We start from the raw sequence: 20,667 nt of genomic DNA, 5'->3' as shown, positions 1-20,667 counted from the left end.
TCATCCTCATTTCAGAAACTAACCTAGTGAAATAGAGATTCTGGGGATCAGGACCTAGAATTTGTGGTTTAACAATTTTTCAGGTGATTCTGATACATTTGATAACATTCCACTGTACTGTTGTGATTTTCAGGTCATGGTGTTTCTCACAGTAATTGGAGTCCTCTCTAAATCTGCAGGATTTTTGAAAAGGAGGAGGGAGAGGGGGAGAAGAAGAGATCAGTACAGGTTACTTTCCCTAATACAAAACATTATATACAATTATAAAATAGCATGTGAAAAGTCTATGACAGTTCTCCCTCTTGGAGAAAAACACGTGCAGTAGAGCATTATCTCTTCAGAATTGTATCTGCACGTGTGTGTCTGTGTTCAAATGTATGCCTTTATCAACTGTTTTTCTCAGGAAAAATCAAGTCAGACTTTGTACACTGACCCATGTTTTGATTTTCTCACTTAATACATCTTGGACAACCTAAAGCTACTTTCTCATTTTACACCCATTAATTCCCTCTCTTGAAATCTTGTAGACTGAAAGCTGCCTGCTTTTATTTTTTTTTTTTTTTTTTTTTTTTTTTTTTTTTTTTTTTTTTTTTTTTATTTATTTATTTTTTTATTTTTGGGACAGAGAGAGACATAGCATGAACGGGGGAGGGGCAGAGAGAGAGGGAGACACAGAACCGGAAACAGGCTCCAGGCTCCGAGCCATCAGCCCAGAGCCTGACGCGGGGCTCGAACTCACGGACCGCGAGATCGTGACCTGGCTGAAGTCGGACGCTTAACCGACTGCGCCACCCAGGCGCCCCGAAAGCTGCCTGCTTTTAATTTTTTCATAAAATTTTTTAAATGTTTATTTATTTTTAGAGAGACAGAGTGTGAGCAAGGGAGGGGCAGAGAGGGAGACACAGAATCTGAAGCAGGCTTCAGGCTCCTAGCTGTCAGCACAGAGCTGGATGCGGGTCTCAAACTCCTGAACCATGAAATGATGACCTAAGCTGAAGTCGGACGCCTAACTGCCTGAGCCCCACCCCCCCAGGCACCCCTAAAGCTGCCTTCTTTTAAAGACCGTTATGCATTTTGTGCACTGCATGTACTAAACCCGGCCAGCTGCTGTGAGGAAGCAGGGCTTGTGGCTATCCGTCACCTCCCAGTCCCAGCAGGACCCCTTCTCTAAGGCCAAAGAAAACTCCTCTGTGAGGAGAGTCCTCCAAGGGCTGGTCAAGCCCCTCTGCAGCTCCCCATGGGAAGAAAAACCAGACCAAGTAACGAGGGCATGAAGGCCTAGAGGCGGGCAACCATGTCCCAGGGCTCAGGTTCACCTGAGATTCCTGATGCAGAGTCTCCTGACCCAAGGGCAGGTCCCCAAGATTGCATGAACACATGTGCAAGAGAGGCAACAGCACTGCTTGGTTGCCACGGGTGGGGCATCACCTTCTGGAGTAGGAGGAAGTGAGGCCCCGGCTTCTGAGCCTGAGGCGAGGACACTGCCTCTGTAGGAGGAAGCCAGGATGCAGCGGCTGGTGGCGGCCACCTGCACCTGACCTCTGATGCTAGCCTCTGGGGCTGAGGTTTAAGGGCGGCCAGCCTGAGGTTTCAGAGCACGCCTGTCTGGGTAGGACTCCGCGGAGAAGACACAGATACAGAATCCAGAACTAAATAAATGGAGAGACATACCAGGTTCATGAACAAGAAGACTCAATATTGTCTAGATGTCAGTTTTTCTCAAATTTATCTACATATTCAATACACTCTTAGTAAAAATCCCATCAAGTTATTTTGTGGATATCGACAAACTGATTCTAAAGTTTGTATGGAGAAGCAAATGAACCAAAGTAGCTAATTAATTCAATATTCAAGAAAAAGAACAAAGTCGAAGACTGACACTACCCAACTTCAAGATTACTACAGCAACAGTGACAGGGGACGCCTGGGTGGCTCAGTCGGTTAAATGGCCAACTTCCTTCAGCTCAGGTCATGATCTCACAGTTCATGGGTTTGAACCCCACGCTGGGCTCTCTGCTGACAGCTCCGAGCCTGGAGCCAGCTTCAGACTCTGTGTCTCCCTCTCTCTCTGCCCCTCCCCCATTCAACCTCCGTCTCTCTCAAAAATAAACATTAAAAAAAATTAAAGCAACAGTGATCAAGACAGTGTGTTGCTGGCCAAAGAATCGATAAAAAGATTAATGGAACAGAATAGTGAGCTGAGAAATAGACCTATGGTGAAATGATCTTTGACAGAGTAACAAATGCAATGCAATGGAACACAGATAATCTTTTCCTTTTCAACAAATACGCTGGAACAACTGAACATCCAGATGCAAAACAAACAAACAAACTAAACATAGTCTTTATTCCCTTCACAAAAATGAACTCAAAGTGGATAACATACCTGAATGCATAACAACAACAACGACTATAAAATTCCTAGAAGATAACATAGGAAAAAACTTAGATAACCTTGGGGATAGTGATAACTTTTTCAATACAAAACTAAAGGCACAATACATTATAGAAATAATTGATAAGCTGGGGTCCATTAAAATTCAAAACTTCTGCTCAGCAAAAGACAATGTCAAGAGAATAGAAGACAAGCCACAGACCAGAAAAAAACATCTGCAAAGGACACATCTAATCAAAGACTGTTATCAAATATATACAAAGAACTCTTAAAACCCTACAGTAAAACACTTGATTTAAAAATGGGCAAAAAATACCATTTAAAAAATGGGCAAAAGACCATAACAGACAGCTCACCAAAGAAGATACATATATCACTACCGAGCATATGAAATGATGTTCAACATCACGTCATTAAGAAATAGCAAATTAAGAGTGAGATACTACTACACACGTAACACAATTGCCAATATCCCAAACCCTGACAACATCAAATGCTGGTGAGAATGTGGAGCAGCAGGAACTCTCATTCACTTCTGGTAGGAGTGAACAGTTGCATAAGACACTTTGGGATACGGTCTGACAGTATCTAATAAAACCAAACATACTCTTACCACACAATCCAGTAATCACACTCCTTCGTATTTACTCATATGGGTTGAAAACACATGCACACAAAAACCTGCACACAGATGTTCATAGTAGCTTTATTCATAGTTGCCAAAATGAGAGGCAACCAGGATTTGCTTTAATAGATGAATGGATACATAAACCCTAGTACATTCATACAATGGAATATTATTCAGCACTAGAAAGAAATGAACTTTCAAGCCATGAAAAAGACACACAGGAACCAAAAAAATATATTACTAAGTGAAAGAAAATAATCTGAAAAGGCTACATACTGTGTGATTCCAATTATATAGCATTTAGGAAAAGGCAAAACTTTGGAGACAGTAAAAAGATCAGTGGTTTCCAGGGGTTAAGGCACTGGGTGGATGAATATGCAGAGCATGAAGGACTGTCAGGGCAGTAAAATTATTCCATATATTATGATGATGGATACATATCATTACACATGCGCCAAATCCATACAATGTACACCACCAAAAGCAAACTCTAACTTAAACTATGAAAAAAAAATGAACTATGAACTTCAGGTAATAATGATGTGTCAGTTTAGGTTCATTGATTGTAACAAATGGACATCGCTAATATTGAATGTTCATAGTCAGGAGGCTGTGCATCTGGGGACAGGCAGGCAGTATACAGGAACTCCTTGAACTTTCTGCTCTATTTTGTCTTGAACCTAAAACTGCTCTAAAATAAATTTATTTTAGGGGTGCCTGGGTGATTCAGTTGGTTAAGTGTCCAACTTTGGCTCAGGTCATGATCTGGCAGTTTGTGGGTTCTAGCTTCACATCGGGCTCTGTGCTAACAGCTCAGATCCAGGAGGCTGGCTTCAGATTCTGTCTCTCTCTCTCTCTGCCCCTCTCATGTTTACACTGTCTCTCTCTCAAAAGCAAACATTAAAAATTAAAAAAAAAAAACCAGGTAAGTTTATTTTGATGGGATGCCTGGGTGGCTCAGTCGGTTGGACGAATGACTTTTGATTTTGGCTCAGGTCATTATCTCACAGTTTGTGAGATCGGGCTTCATGCTGACAGTGTGGAGCTTGCTTGGGATTCTCTCTCCCTCTCTCTCAAAATAAATAAATAAACTGTAAAAAATAAGTTTATTTAAAAATTAAAGAGATCATCACAGTTTTAATTAAAAGCTTTTACACATTTAAATGGGGAAACGTACACATTTAGGGGCATGGAATACATGAGTGTCAGTAGCTCTTCTTTCCCCTTTGATCTCTAGGTGAAAGTCGATATGAAAAATAGGTTTATAATAAAAATGTCCTGCAGCTAGTTACTTGAGAAAAAAATTTTTAGGCACTCTCTACATACGTTAGATTGTAGGCTGTGAGGGCAAAAGTCTTCACTGCTTATTCTTAGCTCCTGACAGTTATTCAGAACCTTGAAAGTAATTCTAGATTCTAGAAACTGATCGATGATGAATTATCATCCAACTGTATTATGAATCTGAGTTTCAGGACATTAGCACATGATTCTAGAAGATGGGAAAGGGTCCTAGTCACATACATACAGATCTTCAATGCACAGCTGTACCATCTGTTCTCTAACAACAGAAGCTTGGACGTTATCCTGATGAGAGGGGGAGTGCCAGGCTCAGAACCCAACAGAGACTAGGACTCAGAAAGGAATACCCCAACAAGCAGCACAGCATCCCAGGGCACTCCTGTAACTGCTGTCTGAATGCATGCTTTCCTTTGCGAATCCACTGTGCTTCCGAAAACTGTTCCTACCAATTCTTTTTACATAGGGGCAAGGAGACACTTTGCTGGCTCAGCAAAATAAATCTTTATCAGAATTCTGTATTGATTTGTCTCCTTTTAAGTCCATTTCAATTGTTAGAAAATGTACTTTCGTTCAGTTCCTGACACACAGTCCTTTTCGTCACTACTGAAGACTTATACTGTCCCATCTGTCCCATTTTCCTAGAACTGTGCCACTTTCTGATATTTTTTTAATCTTTGGCTTCTAACATGATTCATCTCTTGTTCTCTCTTCCCCTCCCTCTTCTCTCACCTCTGTCTGCTGTATCACTCTCTCTTGCTTTACCCTGTGTCTGTTCTCTAGCTCTCTGATCCAAGATCACACCTGGCCACGCGTAACTTACTAAATGTATCCACTTGTAAAAGTGTACTAAACTTCCAGAAACGGGGACACAGGAGAACGATGAGCCATCTGGAAAGGCTCCTCAGACTTGGAATCTTCTTCATATGGCTTTATTCCTGACAAATGGAGACGAAATGTTATGGAGTTGAATTTAGGACAGCTCCTAGATGTCGGACATCTTTTGTTTTTCATATGATTTGGTAGAATCCTCAAGAATGGAGTGTAGTTTTGATGTAGGTATGAAACCTCATCTTTACAGTGCAATCAGATTGCATCTTCCGTCTGCTGCTCCGTCTGCCTTTTGGAAACTTCACGTTGCCTGTTCCCGCTGCAGAGCCGCGGCCGTGTCTGTCACGTACTCTCACAGATGAAGGGAAGATGCACAGTGTGTGGGAAGCTCCCAGTCCAGGCAGAGGCTCCACATCTCATGACACCACCTGGATTATGATGAATGCTTCTGTAGCTGGCTGAGAACATGCTTAAGAAATCAGGATTGTGCTTCCATAGGAAAAAACCCTGTGACCTGCAAAAGAGAAAAATCTTCCCTCCCCCCTTAAAGGGAGAAAACATGAATTTCAGGAAAAGACTGAGTTACTTCAGAGAGCAAAGGTTTTAAGTGATTTTATGAGTTTCAAAATTCAAATGTTTCCCTAAGATGTTTTTCCTTACGTAAGCAGCTTTCATCTAAGCTCATCCTGTCTCTCAACCCCTTTGTTCTTTGCATTCCTCTTACAAATGTCTGTGCTTTAGGGAAACCTTTTAAATCCTATTTGCGGTCTGAGTGACTGGATTCCAGGGAGGAGGCAAATGGTTTGCTATGAGTTCATTTGTGTTACAAATGGGTAAGCAGTCATGAATTATGAATTAAAAATCTTGTAGGACTTCTGTGTTTGAAAGAAGAAATACTGTTTCAAACGAAACAAAACCTAACACCGAAGGGGCTGTGGAATTCTGTCTTGACAGAATGTACAAGAACACACACGTCATTTGTGATGTGGAGAGCTCTCTTCCCAGATTCCGAAAAATATGTGAATGTTTGGTTTTCTCCCTGTAACTAGAATTTCAACAGCTCTCATCTAGGGCACAAGGACAGTTTTTCAGTCATTGCTGTCACCAGATGGACCTCAAAACCCCAAACCTTACTGCTTTCGTCTTCTTACTCAGTGCTCTATACTTGCTCACAGTAGTCTTGTGATCCTTTTATTTCTGTGGTATTAGCTGCAAAGCCTCCACTTTTTATATAATTTTAATTCGATCCTGTTTTTTATCTCCGCTAATCTAGCTAGTTTTGTCAATTTTGCTTTTCTTAAAACAATTCCTCTCTCTCAAAATAAATAAATAAACATTAAAAAAAAAGGGAGGGGCACCTGGGTGGCTAAGTCGGTTAAGTGTTCAGCTCTTGATTCACCTCAGGTCGTGATCCCATGGTGAGATTGAGCCCCACAATGGGATTTGCACTGACAGCACAGAGCCTGCTCGGGATTCTCTCTCTCCCACTCTCTCTGCCCCTCCCCTGCTCCCTCTCTCTCAAAATAAATAAATATTTTAAAAAATTATTCGTTTCATTGATCATTTCTGTTGTTTTTCTAGTCTCTATTTCATTTATTTCTGCTCTAATCTTTACCATTTATTTTCTTCAGCTAATTTGGGGCTTATTCTTCTAATTCCTGGCAGTGTAAACTAAGGTTGTTTATTTGAGATCCATCTTTTATCTTAATGTAGGCATTTAGATCTATAATCTTTCTGTGTAACTGCTTTCCCTGCATCCAATATGTTTTAGTATGTTATGTTTTCATTTGTTTCAAGAGAGAGAGAGAGAGACAGAGCATGAGCAGGAGAGGGGCAGAAAGAGAGGAAGACACAGAATCCGAAGCAGCCTTCATGCTCCGAGCTGTCAGCACAGACCTGGACATGGGGCTCGAACCCACAAACCATGAGATCATGTCCTAAGCTGAAGTGGGACACTCAACTGACTGAGCCACCCAGGTACCTCTAACCTTTTTTTAAAAAAAGCAGGTAAAAGATATGAACCAACATTATACCACACACGATATGTATCTGGCAAATATACAAATGAAAAAATGTTCAACATCATGAAACATCAGGGAAATTCACCTAAAACCACAGTGAAATACTGCTAAATATTCATTAAAGGGGTCAAAATTTTTAAACACTGTATCTACTACCGGCAAGGATATAGAGGAACCAGAACTCTCATACACCGCTAGTAGAGAGAACCATTTTTTTTTTTTTAAATGTTTATTTATTTTTGAGACAGAGAGAGACAGAGCATGAACAGGGGAGGGTCAGAGAGAGAGGGAGACACAGAATCTGAAACAGGCTCCAGGCTCCGAGCTGTCAGCACAGAGCCCGATGTGGGGCTCGAACCCACGGACTGCGAGATCATGACCTGGGCCAAAGTCGGACGCTCAACCGACTGAGCCACCCAGGAGCCCCGAGAACCATTTTTTTAATGGTTATTGTTTGAGAGAGAGACAGAGACAGAGCACAAGCAGGGGAAGGGCAGAGAGAGAGAGGGAGACACAGAATCGGAAGCAAGGCTCCAGGCTCTGAACTGTCAGCACAGAGTCCGACGCAGTCCCACGAACCGCAAGATCATAACCAATGCTCAACCAACTGAGCCACCCAGGCACCCCGAGAGAACCATTTTAGACCAGTTTTGACATTTCTTAAAAAGCTAAGACATTCACCTAGCCTGTGACTCCAGCACTGCACTCTGAAGTACTAACACAAGAGAAATGAAACACAGCCACATAAAGAATTGTAGTAAAATGTCTAGCAATTTTATTTGTAACCACCCAAACTGGAAAGAAGTCAATATTCATAAAGAGACGAATGAAAATACAAATAGTGGTAGTTCATAGAACATCATACTCTCAGTAATATAAAAATAATGAACTATCATGTAAGTATCATTGCTGAATCTGAAAATAAACATTCTGCAGAGGGCATCCATGGCAGTAAAAGAAAAAGGGTAAACAATGTATTACTTCAATCATGTAGAATTCCAGACAATGCAAATTAATCTGTTATAAAGGAAAGTAAACCAATGGTTGCCTGACAGGCAGGCAGGCGAGAGAGAGAGAAAGAGAGAAAGAGAGAAAGAGAGAAAGGGAGGGAGGGAGGGAGGGAGGGAGGGAGGGAGAGAGAGGGAGAGGGAGGGAGGGAGAGGGAGAGGGAGAGGGAGAGGGAGAGGGAGAGGGAGAGAGAGAGAGAGAGAGAGAGAGAGAGAGAGAGAGAGAGAGAGAAAGGCATCATTATAGATATGGGCGTGATGGGCAGGTCCATTATCATGACTGTGAGGGGTTTCCTGGGTTATTTAGTTGTACAGTTTACTGCATGCCATCTACACCTTATCAAAGCTTTAGAAACATGGTTTGAAATAAAAATCTGGACTTCCTACTATTTTGTAAAAGCCTCCAATATCCACTCCACCATCTCTCCTCATGCCCCAGGAGCAGATGCCCTCCTCAGTGATAACAAATATTGGTGAGCAATGAAAGCCATTCCCACTTGATTCAAAAGGACTGCAGTCTGAGGCACAAAGGCCATATCACTGACCAAGACATCTCCTTGCTCTCTACCCCTCCCTGCTCCCAGTTTTCCTCCCAGCACAGCAACAGCCTTGAGATAGCCCAAAAAGAGCTGTAAGATTCGTAAAACCTTCAGATTATTCTTTCTGACAGGCCCTCAGCTACACAAGATATACTCTTCTGGAAATCCTGAGAATTTCGGATTCTCATCCTTCACAGCCACAGGAACTAAACGTCGTGGACGCCCTTTTAGAAGAGGCACAATCCAACCAGTCTGTTGTAGTCTCCTCACTCCCTATAAGTCCAGTCTTTTATAATAATTATAAGTACCCCTATAATTTTTCTTTAAAATGTTTATTTACTTATTTTGAGAGAGAGAGAGAATCCCAAGCAGGCTCCATGGTGTCTGTGCAGAGCCCGATGTGGGGCTATATCCCACAACCGTGAGATCACGACCTGAGCTGAAATCAAGAGTCAGATATTTACCAACTGAGTCACCAGGAGCCCCATCCCCCTATAACCTTTCAACCGGTACCACTAACCTAAAGAATTCTGGACAACAGGGCACATGCTCCTTTGCAGGAATCTGTGGAACAGATTTCCCTTACCAGTGCTGAGCAAAGCGCAACATCCCCTATGAACGAGTAACAGAATACTCTGTTACTCCCACAAACACCAGACGTCGTCACAATGGTCTCTTCCTCAGGCTGACCTCTGAACCAACAAAACATCACAACATCGAAGCTACATATAAGGACCATAAGGCCCTGCAGTCTTTCCGGGAGGCTAAGAGCAGCAACACAAACTAGGCCAAAATGAGAGAGCTACACGTATTCTGCTGTAATATTATCCCATCTAAGGTGCATCAAATTTGGAATCCCAACAAAAGCCGGTCACACCTTCATGCTAGCACAACTCAACAGTTCTCAGCAGAACAGCTCAAAAGGTTGTTTTCAAGCCGCCACAAACACAGGGACTGGAACCCCCAAGATTAAAGGTGCCTGAAATAAGGCCTTCATCACACAAACCAGAACAGTGGAAGGCAGGCTGTTCCCAGGTTTGTGCTTGGGAGGCTGGAAAATTCCATCACAAGAGCCACATGAAGGGGACACGTGGGTGGGTCAATTGGTTGAGCAACTGACTTCAGCTCAGGTCACGATCTCACAGTTCCTGAGTTCGAGCCCTGTGTAGGCTCTCTGCTGTCAGCACATGGCCCTCTTCAGATACTGTCCCCCTCCCTTTCACTGCCTCTCCCCAGTTTATGCACATGCACTCGCTCCCTTTCCCAAAAATAAACAAACACTGGCACAAAAACAGACATTCAGACCAATGGAACAGAATAGAGAACCCAGAAATGGACATACAAACATATGGCCAACTAATCTTTGACAAAGCAGGAAAGAATATCCAATGGATTAAAGACAGTCTCTTCAGCAAGTGGTATTGGGAAAACTGGACAGTGACATGCAGAAGAATGAACCTGGACCAGTTTCTTACACCATACACAAAAATAAACTCAAAATGGATGGAAGACAGGAAGCCATCAAAATCCTTGAGGAGAAAGCAGGCAAAAACCTCTTTAATCTTGGCCGCAGCAACTTCTTACTCAACACGTCTTCAGAGGCCAAGGAAACCAAAGCAAAAATGAACTATTGGGACCTCATCAAAATAAAAAACTTCTACATAGTGAAGGAAACATTCAGCAAAACTAGAAGGCAACTGACAGAATGGGAGAAGATATTTGCAAATGACATATCAGATAAAGGGTTAGTATCCAAAATCTATAAAGAACTTATCAAACTCAACACCCAAAAACCAAATAATCCAGTGACGAAATGGGCAAAAGACATGAGTAGACACTTCTCCAAAGAAGACATCCAGATGGCCAACGAACACATGAAAAAATGCTCAACATCACTCATCATCAGGGAAATACAAAGCAAAACCACCATGAGAAACCACCTCATACCTATCAGAGTGGCTAATATTAACAACTCAGGCAACAAAAGATGTTGGAAAGGAGAAAGAGGATCTCTTTTGCACTGCTGGTGGGAATGCAAACTGGTGCAGCCACTCTGCAAAACAGTATGGAGGTTCCTCAAAAAATTAAAAATAGAACTACCCTACGACCCAGCAGTTGCACTACTAGGTATTTATCCAAGGGATACAGGTATGCTGTTTCGAAGGGACACATGCACCCCAATGTTTATAGCAGTGCTATTGACAATAGCCAAAGTATGGAAAGAGCCCACATATCCATCGACAGAGGAGTGAACAAAGAAGATGTAGTATATACAATGGAGTATTACTCGGCAATCAGAAAGGAATGAAATCTTGCCATTAGCAACTACGTGAATGGAACTAGAGGGTATTATGCTAAATGAAATTAGTCAGAGAAAGACAAACATCATATGACTTCATTCATATGAGGCCTTTAAGACACAGAACAGATGAACACAAGGGAAGGGAAGCAAAAATAATATAAAAACAGGGAGGGGGACAAAACAGAAGAGACTCTTAAATATGGAGAACAAACAGAGGGTTACTAGAGGGGTTGTGGGAGAGGGGATGGGTTAAATGGGTAAGGGGCATTAAGGAATCTACTCCTGAAATCACTGTTGCACTATATGCTAACTAACTTGGATGTAAATCAAATAATAATAATAATAAATGATTTAAATAAATAAATAAGCATTAAAAAAAAAAAAAAAAAGTCATGTGAGACCAATAACATCCCTGAAAAAGGAAGTCTGTTTTCAAGTCATGAGCAAAGTCTTCCAGGCCCAAACTGGATCAGATCCATGGCCTAAATCATCAGAGAGAAGGAAATGAGAAAGGAATGAAAGCTCAGGCTTCTCAGATACCCTTCCACCAACAGGAAAGTGCTCCTTCCCTGAACACAATGTAGTTAGTGAATGATACATACCATGGGCACCTTCCACAGGGTAGACGTAGAACAGCTTCAGCAACAGAACTGGGGGGCATAAATCTGGCAAAGGCAGATTTTAAAACATACCTCTCCCAGAGGTACCTGGGTGGCTCAGTCATTTAAGCATCTGACTACGGCTCTGGTCACGGTCTCACGGTTGGGGAGTTTGAGCCCCACATTGAGTTCGAGCTCCACATAAGGCTCTGTGCTGACAGTTCAGAGCCTGGAGCCTGCTTCAGATTCTGTGTCTCCCTCCTTCTCTGTCCCTCCCCTGCTTGCACTCTCTCTCTCAAAAATAAAATAAATGTTAAAAGTTTTTTTTTTTTTTTAATGAAAAAAGAAAACATACCTCGCACATACCTGGAATTTGGTGGCTATTCAGATGTAGGAGTTTAAATTCAGGTGGAATTTAGATCCCTCACAAGGGACCACCTCCAGGGTTCTCAGCAGTACAGAGATCGCACATCCCCTGCACATCTACGGTAATGACCTAAGTTTCCTATGTGACTTTCTGGGTGCTCAGTGAGACAGGGCGTCCATCTGAGTACTCCGCACATGCAGGAAGCCTCCAGCCAGTGTGAGCTTTCTGATGCTGAAGGAGCACAGAGCTTCAGTTAAAGGATTTCCCACATTCCCCATCCTCAAAAGGCCTTCTCCAGCATGAATTCTGATGCTGAAGGAGCACAGAACTCTGGCTACAAGATTTCCCCCATTCCCCGCACCCGTGAGGCCTGGATTCAGTATGAAACCTCAGGTTCAAGAGACTGGATCTGTAAGTAAAGAGGTGCCCACATTCCCTGCACAAACAAGGCCTTTGTCCAGTGTAACCTCTGTGATGCTCAGTGAGGGTGACCTTGCTAAATAATCTCCCCTGTTCCCTGCACCCCTGAGGCCCTCTTCCAGTGTGACCTCTCCAATGGTGACTGAGGCGGTGCCTTCTGCTGCAAGACTTCCACACATGGAACACGCACCACACATGGAAGGTCTTTCTCTAGAGCGGTCTCTGGTGTTGGACAGATGTGTATCTGTTCTTGAAAGCTTTCATGCGTCCTCCATTTCGAATGAGTTTTCATACCACGTGAGGCCACTGCACACTCGGTACTCTCTTGGGCTTCTCCACAATGGGAGGGACTTACGTCGAAGAGACACTGGGCTGCTCAAGAAGTCATTCCTGAAGTCCTTCCCGACCCCCCCGCTCCACCTCGCCATGTAGGTAAAGCGCTTCTGGGACACAGAACCTGTAGCTCTTCACAAATGAGACTCTGCTCCGCAAGTGTTTCTCTCCAATGTGCTGCTTCTGGTGCTACAGGAGGTCTGCAATAAAACATTCACTGCCCACCTGCCCCATGGGTGTACAGCCTCTGCGTGGTATGTGCTCCCTGGTGCAGCCAAGTGTAAAATGTCCCTCGAGACCAGGCTTCGTATCTCCTAGGAGCAGGCCTTCTGGGCAGACACACCTGCCTTGGAGTCCTCACTTGTGGCACGCCTACAGAAATGCTCCTCCTCGTGGTCTCCTCCACACCAACCACCTGAAAGGAACCAAATGAGGAGGATCCATGCTTACCGCGGTTGGGGGGACCGCCCACGCACAAAAATGTGTTTGACAAACTCAGGACAAGTCCAGGGATTGTCTACAGAACCCGAATCGGCTCAGGCTGAGGACAGAGCTGCTCTGTTGCAAGGAAATAAAGAGCAGAACACAGGGAAGGGGTTCAATGGCGAGGGACATGGCTATGACGTGTGACGTGCAGGAGAGCAGGGTCTATAACCGGTTTCTCCGCAAAGAGCTTCAGCAGGCCCTTGTTACCAGTGACATGTCACCACTATGAAGAAGGGTACGTCCAGGACCAAGAAACTCCAACCGCGACAGAGCAGCTCATAGTCAAGTACTATTTGAAGACACACGCACACCTCATGACACAATACGGAGCGGTCGATGCCGCGAAGCACTGCAGAAGGGAGCAGCGAGGGAAGTCGGTAAGACATAGAGTCCCAAAAGGGACAGACTGGTCCCGCACAGGACGAGAGAGCGGAAGTGACATGCAGAGCTGACAAGGAGGCCAAGCATCGAGACTGGGGAAGAAACAGCAGACATGAGAAGTACTCGCCGGCACCAAAACACCAATCACAGAGCATAGACTCTTGCTGCAGTTTCAACACAGCCCCGGTGTTATACCCTCACCCAGGCACCCCTGCTCAAGATCAGGGTCTCCCTGAACCCATGTTGCTGTGGCTAAACAGCCATTTGTGAACTGCTTAAAGGTTCTCCACCCTCCCCAGATGAGCAAATACATGGCGCCTGTGTAACGCAACTACGAAGAGAAAGACCTTACAAAAGAGCAGACGGTACTGGGCCACAACTCAGCATGTGATAGACCACAGGGGGTGAAACCGATTACAGAAAACTTCAGAAGAGTGTCTCGCAAGACAGCCGTAACTGTGTCAGTGTTAGCAATTCTTGGCACAGCAGGCATGAAGAAATGTCAGCTAGAGGAAAGAAGTAGCCGCTGGTGCATTCTGGTGCCTTGGATCTGTACAAAGTCACAGGCCAGAAGAGGGCAAGCGAAGTAGAATCAACTACAGTGACTGCTAGATGCCTGACCCCATGCTGGGACTGCTGCAGGAGAGGGCAGTGCACATACCTCAGCCTTACCAGCCACAGCACATACTTGGGGAGCTGGGGCAAGAAGCAGTGTCCATGGTCCTGATACAGGAAGGACAGACGAGCCCCTGGGAAAAAGGGGAAGAGCAGAGAACATCTAAGGGTACAGGGGTGGTGTGAGGGCCTCACCCAGAAAGACTGTAAGTTCAAAGTTTTCCAGCATCACATCGTGGTAGAAGTGTCTCTGAAACTCATCAAGGAGACCCCACTCCTGCCGGGACAGGTACACAGCCACGTCTTCAAAAGTCACAGTGTCCTGTCATGATGGTGACAGATGAAACCACCAAGAGCCCGTCTCCTGAGCACCCAATCCCTCCTGTACACATCTACCCCAAGATCACCCTCCTCCCAAGCCTCCAACCTAGGAAACAAACCAGGCCTTGGGACAGCTTGCTCTGCTGGTTACTCGTGGGCTCATGAGTCATGAGGTCTGAGCATCAGCAACAACACACAGGTGAACAGATGTCTGAGCTGTGGTCCTGGGTGGATGAATGCACCCACTTCTGTCAAGCTACTCCTCCACCCTGATATGATCTGTCGTGTAAGTGTCATTCCTAGGGCCCTGGGACCTTCAGACATACTCCCTCTCCAAGTATTCTTCAGAATGCACAGCCTTATGTTCCTGGACACTGGTGGCACAATGCCACGTGGCACAGGCATCTCCTTGGCCTCCCTATAAGTCACTTTTGTTTGAGAATTCCTGTCTTAGGCTTATGGGGACGGCCAAACACAAAGTACCGGACCGGACACTGGACAGATGAGATCAACAGCAGTTTACTACATATATTCACAGCCCAGAGGGGAGGACACCACACGCCTTACAGGGCCATGTGAATGCTGTATACTAGAAAAGAGTGAACGACCAGGGGCTGTGAGATGCAAGTCTCACAAGATCAAGAGTTGGGGTACCATCTGGTTCCCACAGGATGATGTGAACGGCTTGTGTGAATAACTCCATGGGCTGGTAGACAAGTGAAGCCCACTTCAAAGGCCGAAGCAGGAAGTGCTCTGGTCCTATCGATGAAAAGCGATGCCTGGCTAGGACACTTTACCCAAGAATACACTCTTGGCCACATCAGCCACTTGGGGCTTCAACAGGTGTCAAGGCAGCACATAAAAATGGACCTTAATTTTAAGCCATAAAATGAACTTAGCAGAAAACATCCAGAGCTACTTGGCAAATTCAAACAGAACCCAATACAAGCCAAGAATGCCCATGGCTCCCACTAGAGTTGGAAACACCTAATCCTTCTATGAAGGCCTCCCTACTGAGACTCAGCCACACAGAATCAGTTGTGGGTCTCAATACCCAGGGCCTTCTTCCATTTCTGTGCTGCACAGGCTGTCTCCTCGGCAATGACAACCTTCTGTGTCCACCTAACCCTCATTCAGAGCCCGGTCCATGTATCACCCACCCCAGTCCTACTGATTCTCATAGATGACCATATATTTGCCCCTGATCATACCCACCAGGCTGAATGAAACATCCCAGCCCCCACCAAATCCTCACAAATCTTGGAGGATCCACAGAGACGTGAATAAACAAGAGCTCTGGCCTGAGTGACATCTTGCCTCAATTACCCCTTCCCGCTACGTCTCTCATGTCCACTCTTATCCTGGAAGCCTCAGCCACCTGCTAGACTAGTCTGTCTGATACACCCTACCTTAAGTGCCACATACCTCCCTCACCTGCATTTAAGAATTCCAATGCCGTCACTCAGGTCCCAAGCAAGAGACCTAGTGCTCAGTCTCTACCCTCCACCTCCTGGCCCATAAACAGCTTCATGACCATGAATATGAAGATTATATCTCCTAAATGTAACCACAGGTTACTTACTTGGGCCCATAGAGTAACTACCACATTTTGAATGTCTTCAATTTGAACCCCTCTTTTGATTTCCCAACTTGCGTTTCTAGATGCCAATTTGATGCCTCCACTGAGTGATCTCTGAAATACCTCAGACTCCAGGGGCGCCTGGGTGGCGCAGTCGGTTAAGCGTCCGACTTCAGCCAGGTCACGATCTCACGGTCCGTGAGTTCGAGCCCCGCGTCAGGCTCTGGGCTGATGGCTCAGAGCCTGGAGCCTGTTTCCGATTCTGTGTCTCCCTCTCTCTCTGCCCCTCCCCTGTTCATGCTCTGTCTCTCTCTGTTCCAAAAATAAATAAACGCAGGGGCGCCTGGGTGGCTCAGTCGGTTAAGCGGCCGACTTTGGCTCAGGTCATGATCTCTCGGTCCGTGAGTTCAAGCCCCACGTCGGGCTCTGTGCTGACAGCTCAGAGCCTGGAGCCAGTTTCAGATTCTGTGTCTCCCTCTCTCGGACCCTCCCCCATTCATGCTCAGTCTCTCTCTGTCTCAAAAATAAATAAACGTTAAAAAAATTAAAAAAAAAAAAAAAAAAAAAAAAAAGAAAAAAAACAAAAATAAATAAACGTTGAAAAAAAAAAATGATGTTGAAATACCTCAGACTCCTAACGTGGCCAAAACAAAGCTCCTGATATCCCCAGTGAATATTATTCCTACTACCAACTTCCTCATCTCAGTTGGAACTTCCATCCCTACAGGTGCGAAGATCAATCACTCTGGGGTTATCCCTGATACCTCCGTTTGCCTCCCTCACCACCCACATGAGAAAACCCAGCTTCCCTGTTTTAAAACTTGTATCCCATGGCCACTTCCAGAAATGCAACCACCCTAAACCACAGCCCCGGTCCATTAACCCTCACCTAGACTATAGTAGTAGCTTCCACCCGGCATTTCCTTGCTCCTCTCTCATTCCCATGGTCTGTTCTCCACTTTACAGTCAGAAGGAGACTGTTTCCACCTTGCTAACATTACCTCTCTCCTCTGGCCCAAACCTCCCACTACCTCCAGAATACACACCCAACTTTTCAGTCATTCCCGTCCTGACACCTGCTCTTTGTTCATATCAGAAAAGGAGACACGTGGTTCCTGAACACCCTGAGCTCAGCTTTACCTTTATGTATTTGCACTTCCTGGTACCTGACCCTGGGTTAACTCCACACACTCCTTCATGATAGCTGACAGGAATGGAACACCTGCGTATAACCCCTGGCATGAGCTCAGGACCCTGAGATGGGGTTTCTCTAGGGTCCCCAGACCCAAGGACTGCGAAAATGGCACATAAGAGTCCCAGGACTGCCATCTGAGTGGCATTCAGGGCCAGTAAGGGATCAGGGCCCCCTCTACATACCTGTGTTGGTTCCCTAAGTATTTCTGCAGTCCTGGAACTCTGCGGGAAAAGGCAGGTGTTATGCGACGGTGGTGGAAAGGGAGGTGGATGGGCTCATGTCCTTCTCTACCCCTCCCGGGTCCTGAAGCCAAGTGACCTCAGACTGGCTGTCTAACCACTGGGCGTCAGTGCTCAGTATGGCCTTTTAGCAGCTGTGTGACCTTGCACAAAGATCCACCCTCCCAGGGTCTCAACGAACCCTCCTCCAATCTGGTCTTCCTTTGAACTGCCTGGGGTAGTTTTAAAACCCTAATGGAAATCATGTCCCTCCTTTGGCCAGAACTCTCCTTGCCGTCTAGAGTCCTCACATGAAGGGACAACCCTCCTGACCGCCGTGCCCCTGCCGCACACCCTCTGTTTCCCGAGGGCAGAGGGCGGACCCCCACACTCCCGAATCCTCTCCCTCGGCGCCCCCTGCAGCCCTGCACCCGCCGGCCCCGCCCCAGCAGCCCGCTCCCGCACCCCTTCACGCGGGCGCTCAGACGCGGAGGTCCCCGCCCGCGAGCACCTCCCGGGCCCGGACACCGGACCTGGGCCGCAGGGACGCGAGCAGACGCCCCGCGCTCGGGCCTGGAGGGTCTGGGGCGGGGGGGGAGGGGGGGGTTGGGCCCGCGGGCCACGCGTTTACCTCAGCCGGGTCCCTGCGCGCGGCCGTCGCCATCGGACTCTATGGGCGGAGCGGACACCCGGGCGGGCGGTGCCTGTCCGGGCCCCGGCGCAGAGCCGCTAGCCCGCGTCTCGGCTGTGAGGACGGCTCTTGCCACGCCTACTCCGTTCTGTCCTGCGCGTCTCAACGCTGCGCCAGGGATCCCCAAGAACCGCAAAAACGCGGGCAAGGGGCCGGAAGTCCCTCTCACGCGACGCGCACGCACGGATATGCTTCGTCCTGGTCGGTCATTGGCTCCTCTTGACGCACGGTCTTCTGGGTAATGTGGTCCTGGAGCTCGCGAGGTGGCGGGAGAGCGCGTTCTCTATCCTGACCCAGAGCCTTGGCTGCGCGACGCTGCGAGGGAAGCTGGAAAATGGGACTCCTACCTCAAGGGAGGAAGAGGTTTGCCCGTTGTCAAGGCGGAGGAAAAACATTGTTTCAGACTCCATCAAATCAGCATGCTCCCAGAGGTTAAAAATCTCATGTGAGATGCTCCCAGATCTACTTAACATAAATGGCCTTATTGTCCCATAATCATTCAGTCATAAAATGGTCCTTGAATAGCTGGAAACGTTATATTATTGCTCTTCAAATGCTGTGGCCTGAAGCGCTATTCGGTGTTGTTTCATTATGTTTGGACAGGAAGCCTAGAAAGACTCCATAGACGGTCGTGATGGGGGGTCGTGACAGGGAAGGAAGAAGGATGTCAGACTGAAGCCGGTGGACAAACAGGAGCTCTGCGCCTGGATCCCACAGAAAACTCCCTTGCCTATATCATCAGTGATTGTGTCCTACACACTGAAAAACACTTGTTATCCATATGTTTTACCCCATAGACTAAGATATACTCCATTTCTTTTAGCAATTTGAGAAACATCTCAATATGAAAGCAACTTAACTAATGCTATCTTTGTGTGTGTGTGTGTGTGTGTGTGTGTGTGTGTGTGTAATAGGCTTTATTTTTTATATCAGTTTTAGGATCATAGCAAAATTGAGCAGATTTCCCTTATATCTCTGCATTCCCTCCAAAGGTCCCCCATTACCAGTATACCCCCACAATAGTGGTACATTTGTTACAATTTATGAACCTTCATTGATATATCATTATCATCCAAAGCCCATAGTTGTGTAAGGTTTCACTCTTGGTGTTGTACATTCTATAGGCTTGGACAAATGTATAATGACAAGTATCCACCATTATAATATCATATAGAGAAGTTTCACTGATCTAAAAATTCTTTGTGCTCCACCTATTCATCCCTCCCTGTAGTGTAAGGGACTGACAATAAGCTTTTGATCGCCAAGACATCAATTTCAAACACATGCATCTGGAAAGTGTATTGCCAGCTATATAACAGCTACTAGTAAAATAACTGGTATAAAGCCCCAGGTAACCTAAATAACTGACCATTGAAGTGACCCTGTTTTTCCCTTTGTGCCCTCATTCCCATTCTTATGTTTTAACTTCTCCAATAAAGAGGGAGCCTGTGAAACCCTAGGCAGCCCGCTCATGACCATAATCAAGGCAGAGCCCCAGGTCCAAACTCCCTCCTTCTCTCTAATTACGACCTCCTTGTGTGGCCCTTGGGTGTGCTTGTATCTTTTGCGACTTGTGAGTAATTAACCTTGGTTTTTCAAAGTTCCTTGATCGTTTCCCTGATTGCATCCTGCAATCATAATAAAAACCATGAGGTGTGGTCCAGCCATAACACTGGCTCCAGGGAAATATCTATGGGGGCTCGCCACAAGTGATACCAAACCTCAGGCATTCCTAGCTGATTGCATCATTATTGACAGGCTGAGAGCAACACAAAACCCTCTCTCTCTTACCCCAACTATTGCTATTTAGTAAAGGTCAAGGTATAAAGGGAGCATCTGAACTCTGAGATGGGGCATTTGAGTCCCATGATCTCCTCTCTGTGCTGCAAGGTGATTATTATCTTCCAGTAATTGCAGGGACAGTTCTGCACAGGGGATTGAGGTTACCTCAAAAGTGTTTTAAAATGCAAATTTCAGAAAATTAGTTGTAAAGTTTATGCAGTTATTCAAGACAGTATCAGACATAGCTCCGGGGAAATATCAGGGAACTTTGAAGAAAGTTAAGATATTAGAGAATTTTTATCAGGGCTTTTATTCTCAAAAACATTAAGCAATACCAGCTCGGTCAGAAGGAGAGTTGAAGTGGATATTTACAATAGCCAGATTTGTAAAAATGAACACAAAGCTGAGGTGTCCTGTTTATTCACAGCTTTAACAAATGTTCGTTGAGCAAATGCTGTTTCAGGTAGTATTGTAGATGAATGGGAGACCTTGGGACACAAGAGAGACATTGTCTTCATGCAGCTAACATTCTTCAAAGAACACAGGCAGGTAATATGAAAGAAAATCATGAAGTTACACAGTAAGTTAGCATGTGGTAAAACAACGAAAACAAGAAGACAATGGAATATATTACATAGCACAGTAAGGGGGAAGGAGGTTC

At 45.5% G+C, this 20,667-nt stretch overlaps 1 protein-coding gene across 6 annotated transcripts; it reads right to left on the bottom strand.

Moving 5' to 3' along the window:
* Positions 1 to 9,212: 9,212 nt before the first annotated feature.
* On the bottom strand, positions 9,213 to 18,391 carry LOC131500162 (zinc finger protein 211-like). 6 transcript variants are annotated; one of them, XR_009256168.1, is made up of 4 exons: positions 18,165 to 18,391; positions 17,498 to 17,536; positions 14,267 to 14,354; positions 9,213 to 13,153 (listed from the first exon to the last, which is right to left on the bottom strand). XR_009256168.1 is itself a non-coding variant. In XM_058708938.1 (4 exons), the coding sequence occupies exons 1-4, from the start codon at positions 18,195 to 18,197 to the stop codon at positions 13,053 to 13,055; spliced, it is 300 nt and encodes a 99-aa protein (XP_058564921.1). In that variant the 5' UTR covers positions 18,198 to 18,391; the 3' UTR covers positions 9,213 to 13,052. The 6 variants fall into 6 exon arrangements, 1 of the variants encoding a protein (XP_058564921.1); XM_058708938.1 differs by lacking the exon at positions 14,267 to 14,354 and adding an exon at positions 14,416 to 14,542; XR_009256172.1 differs by lacking the exon at positions 14,267 to 14,354.
* Between the last annotated feature and the right edge of the window lie 2,276 nt (positions 18,392 to 20,667).

Source organism: Neofelis nebulosa, chromosome 17, assembly GCF_028018385.1.
Source record: "Neofelis nebulosa isolate mNeoNeb1 chromosome 17, mNeoNeb1.pri, whole genome shotgun sequence".
NCBI classification, from domain to species: domain Eukaryota; kingdom Metazoa; phylum Chordata; class Mammalia; order Carnivora; family Felidae; genus Neofelis; species Neofelis nebulosa.
The sequence above is the reverse complement of the archived record's forward strand: the minus strand, read 5'-3'. Positions and strand labels throughout refer to the sequence as shown.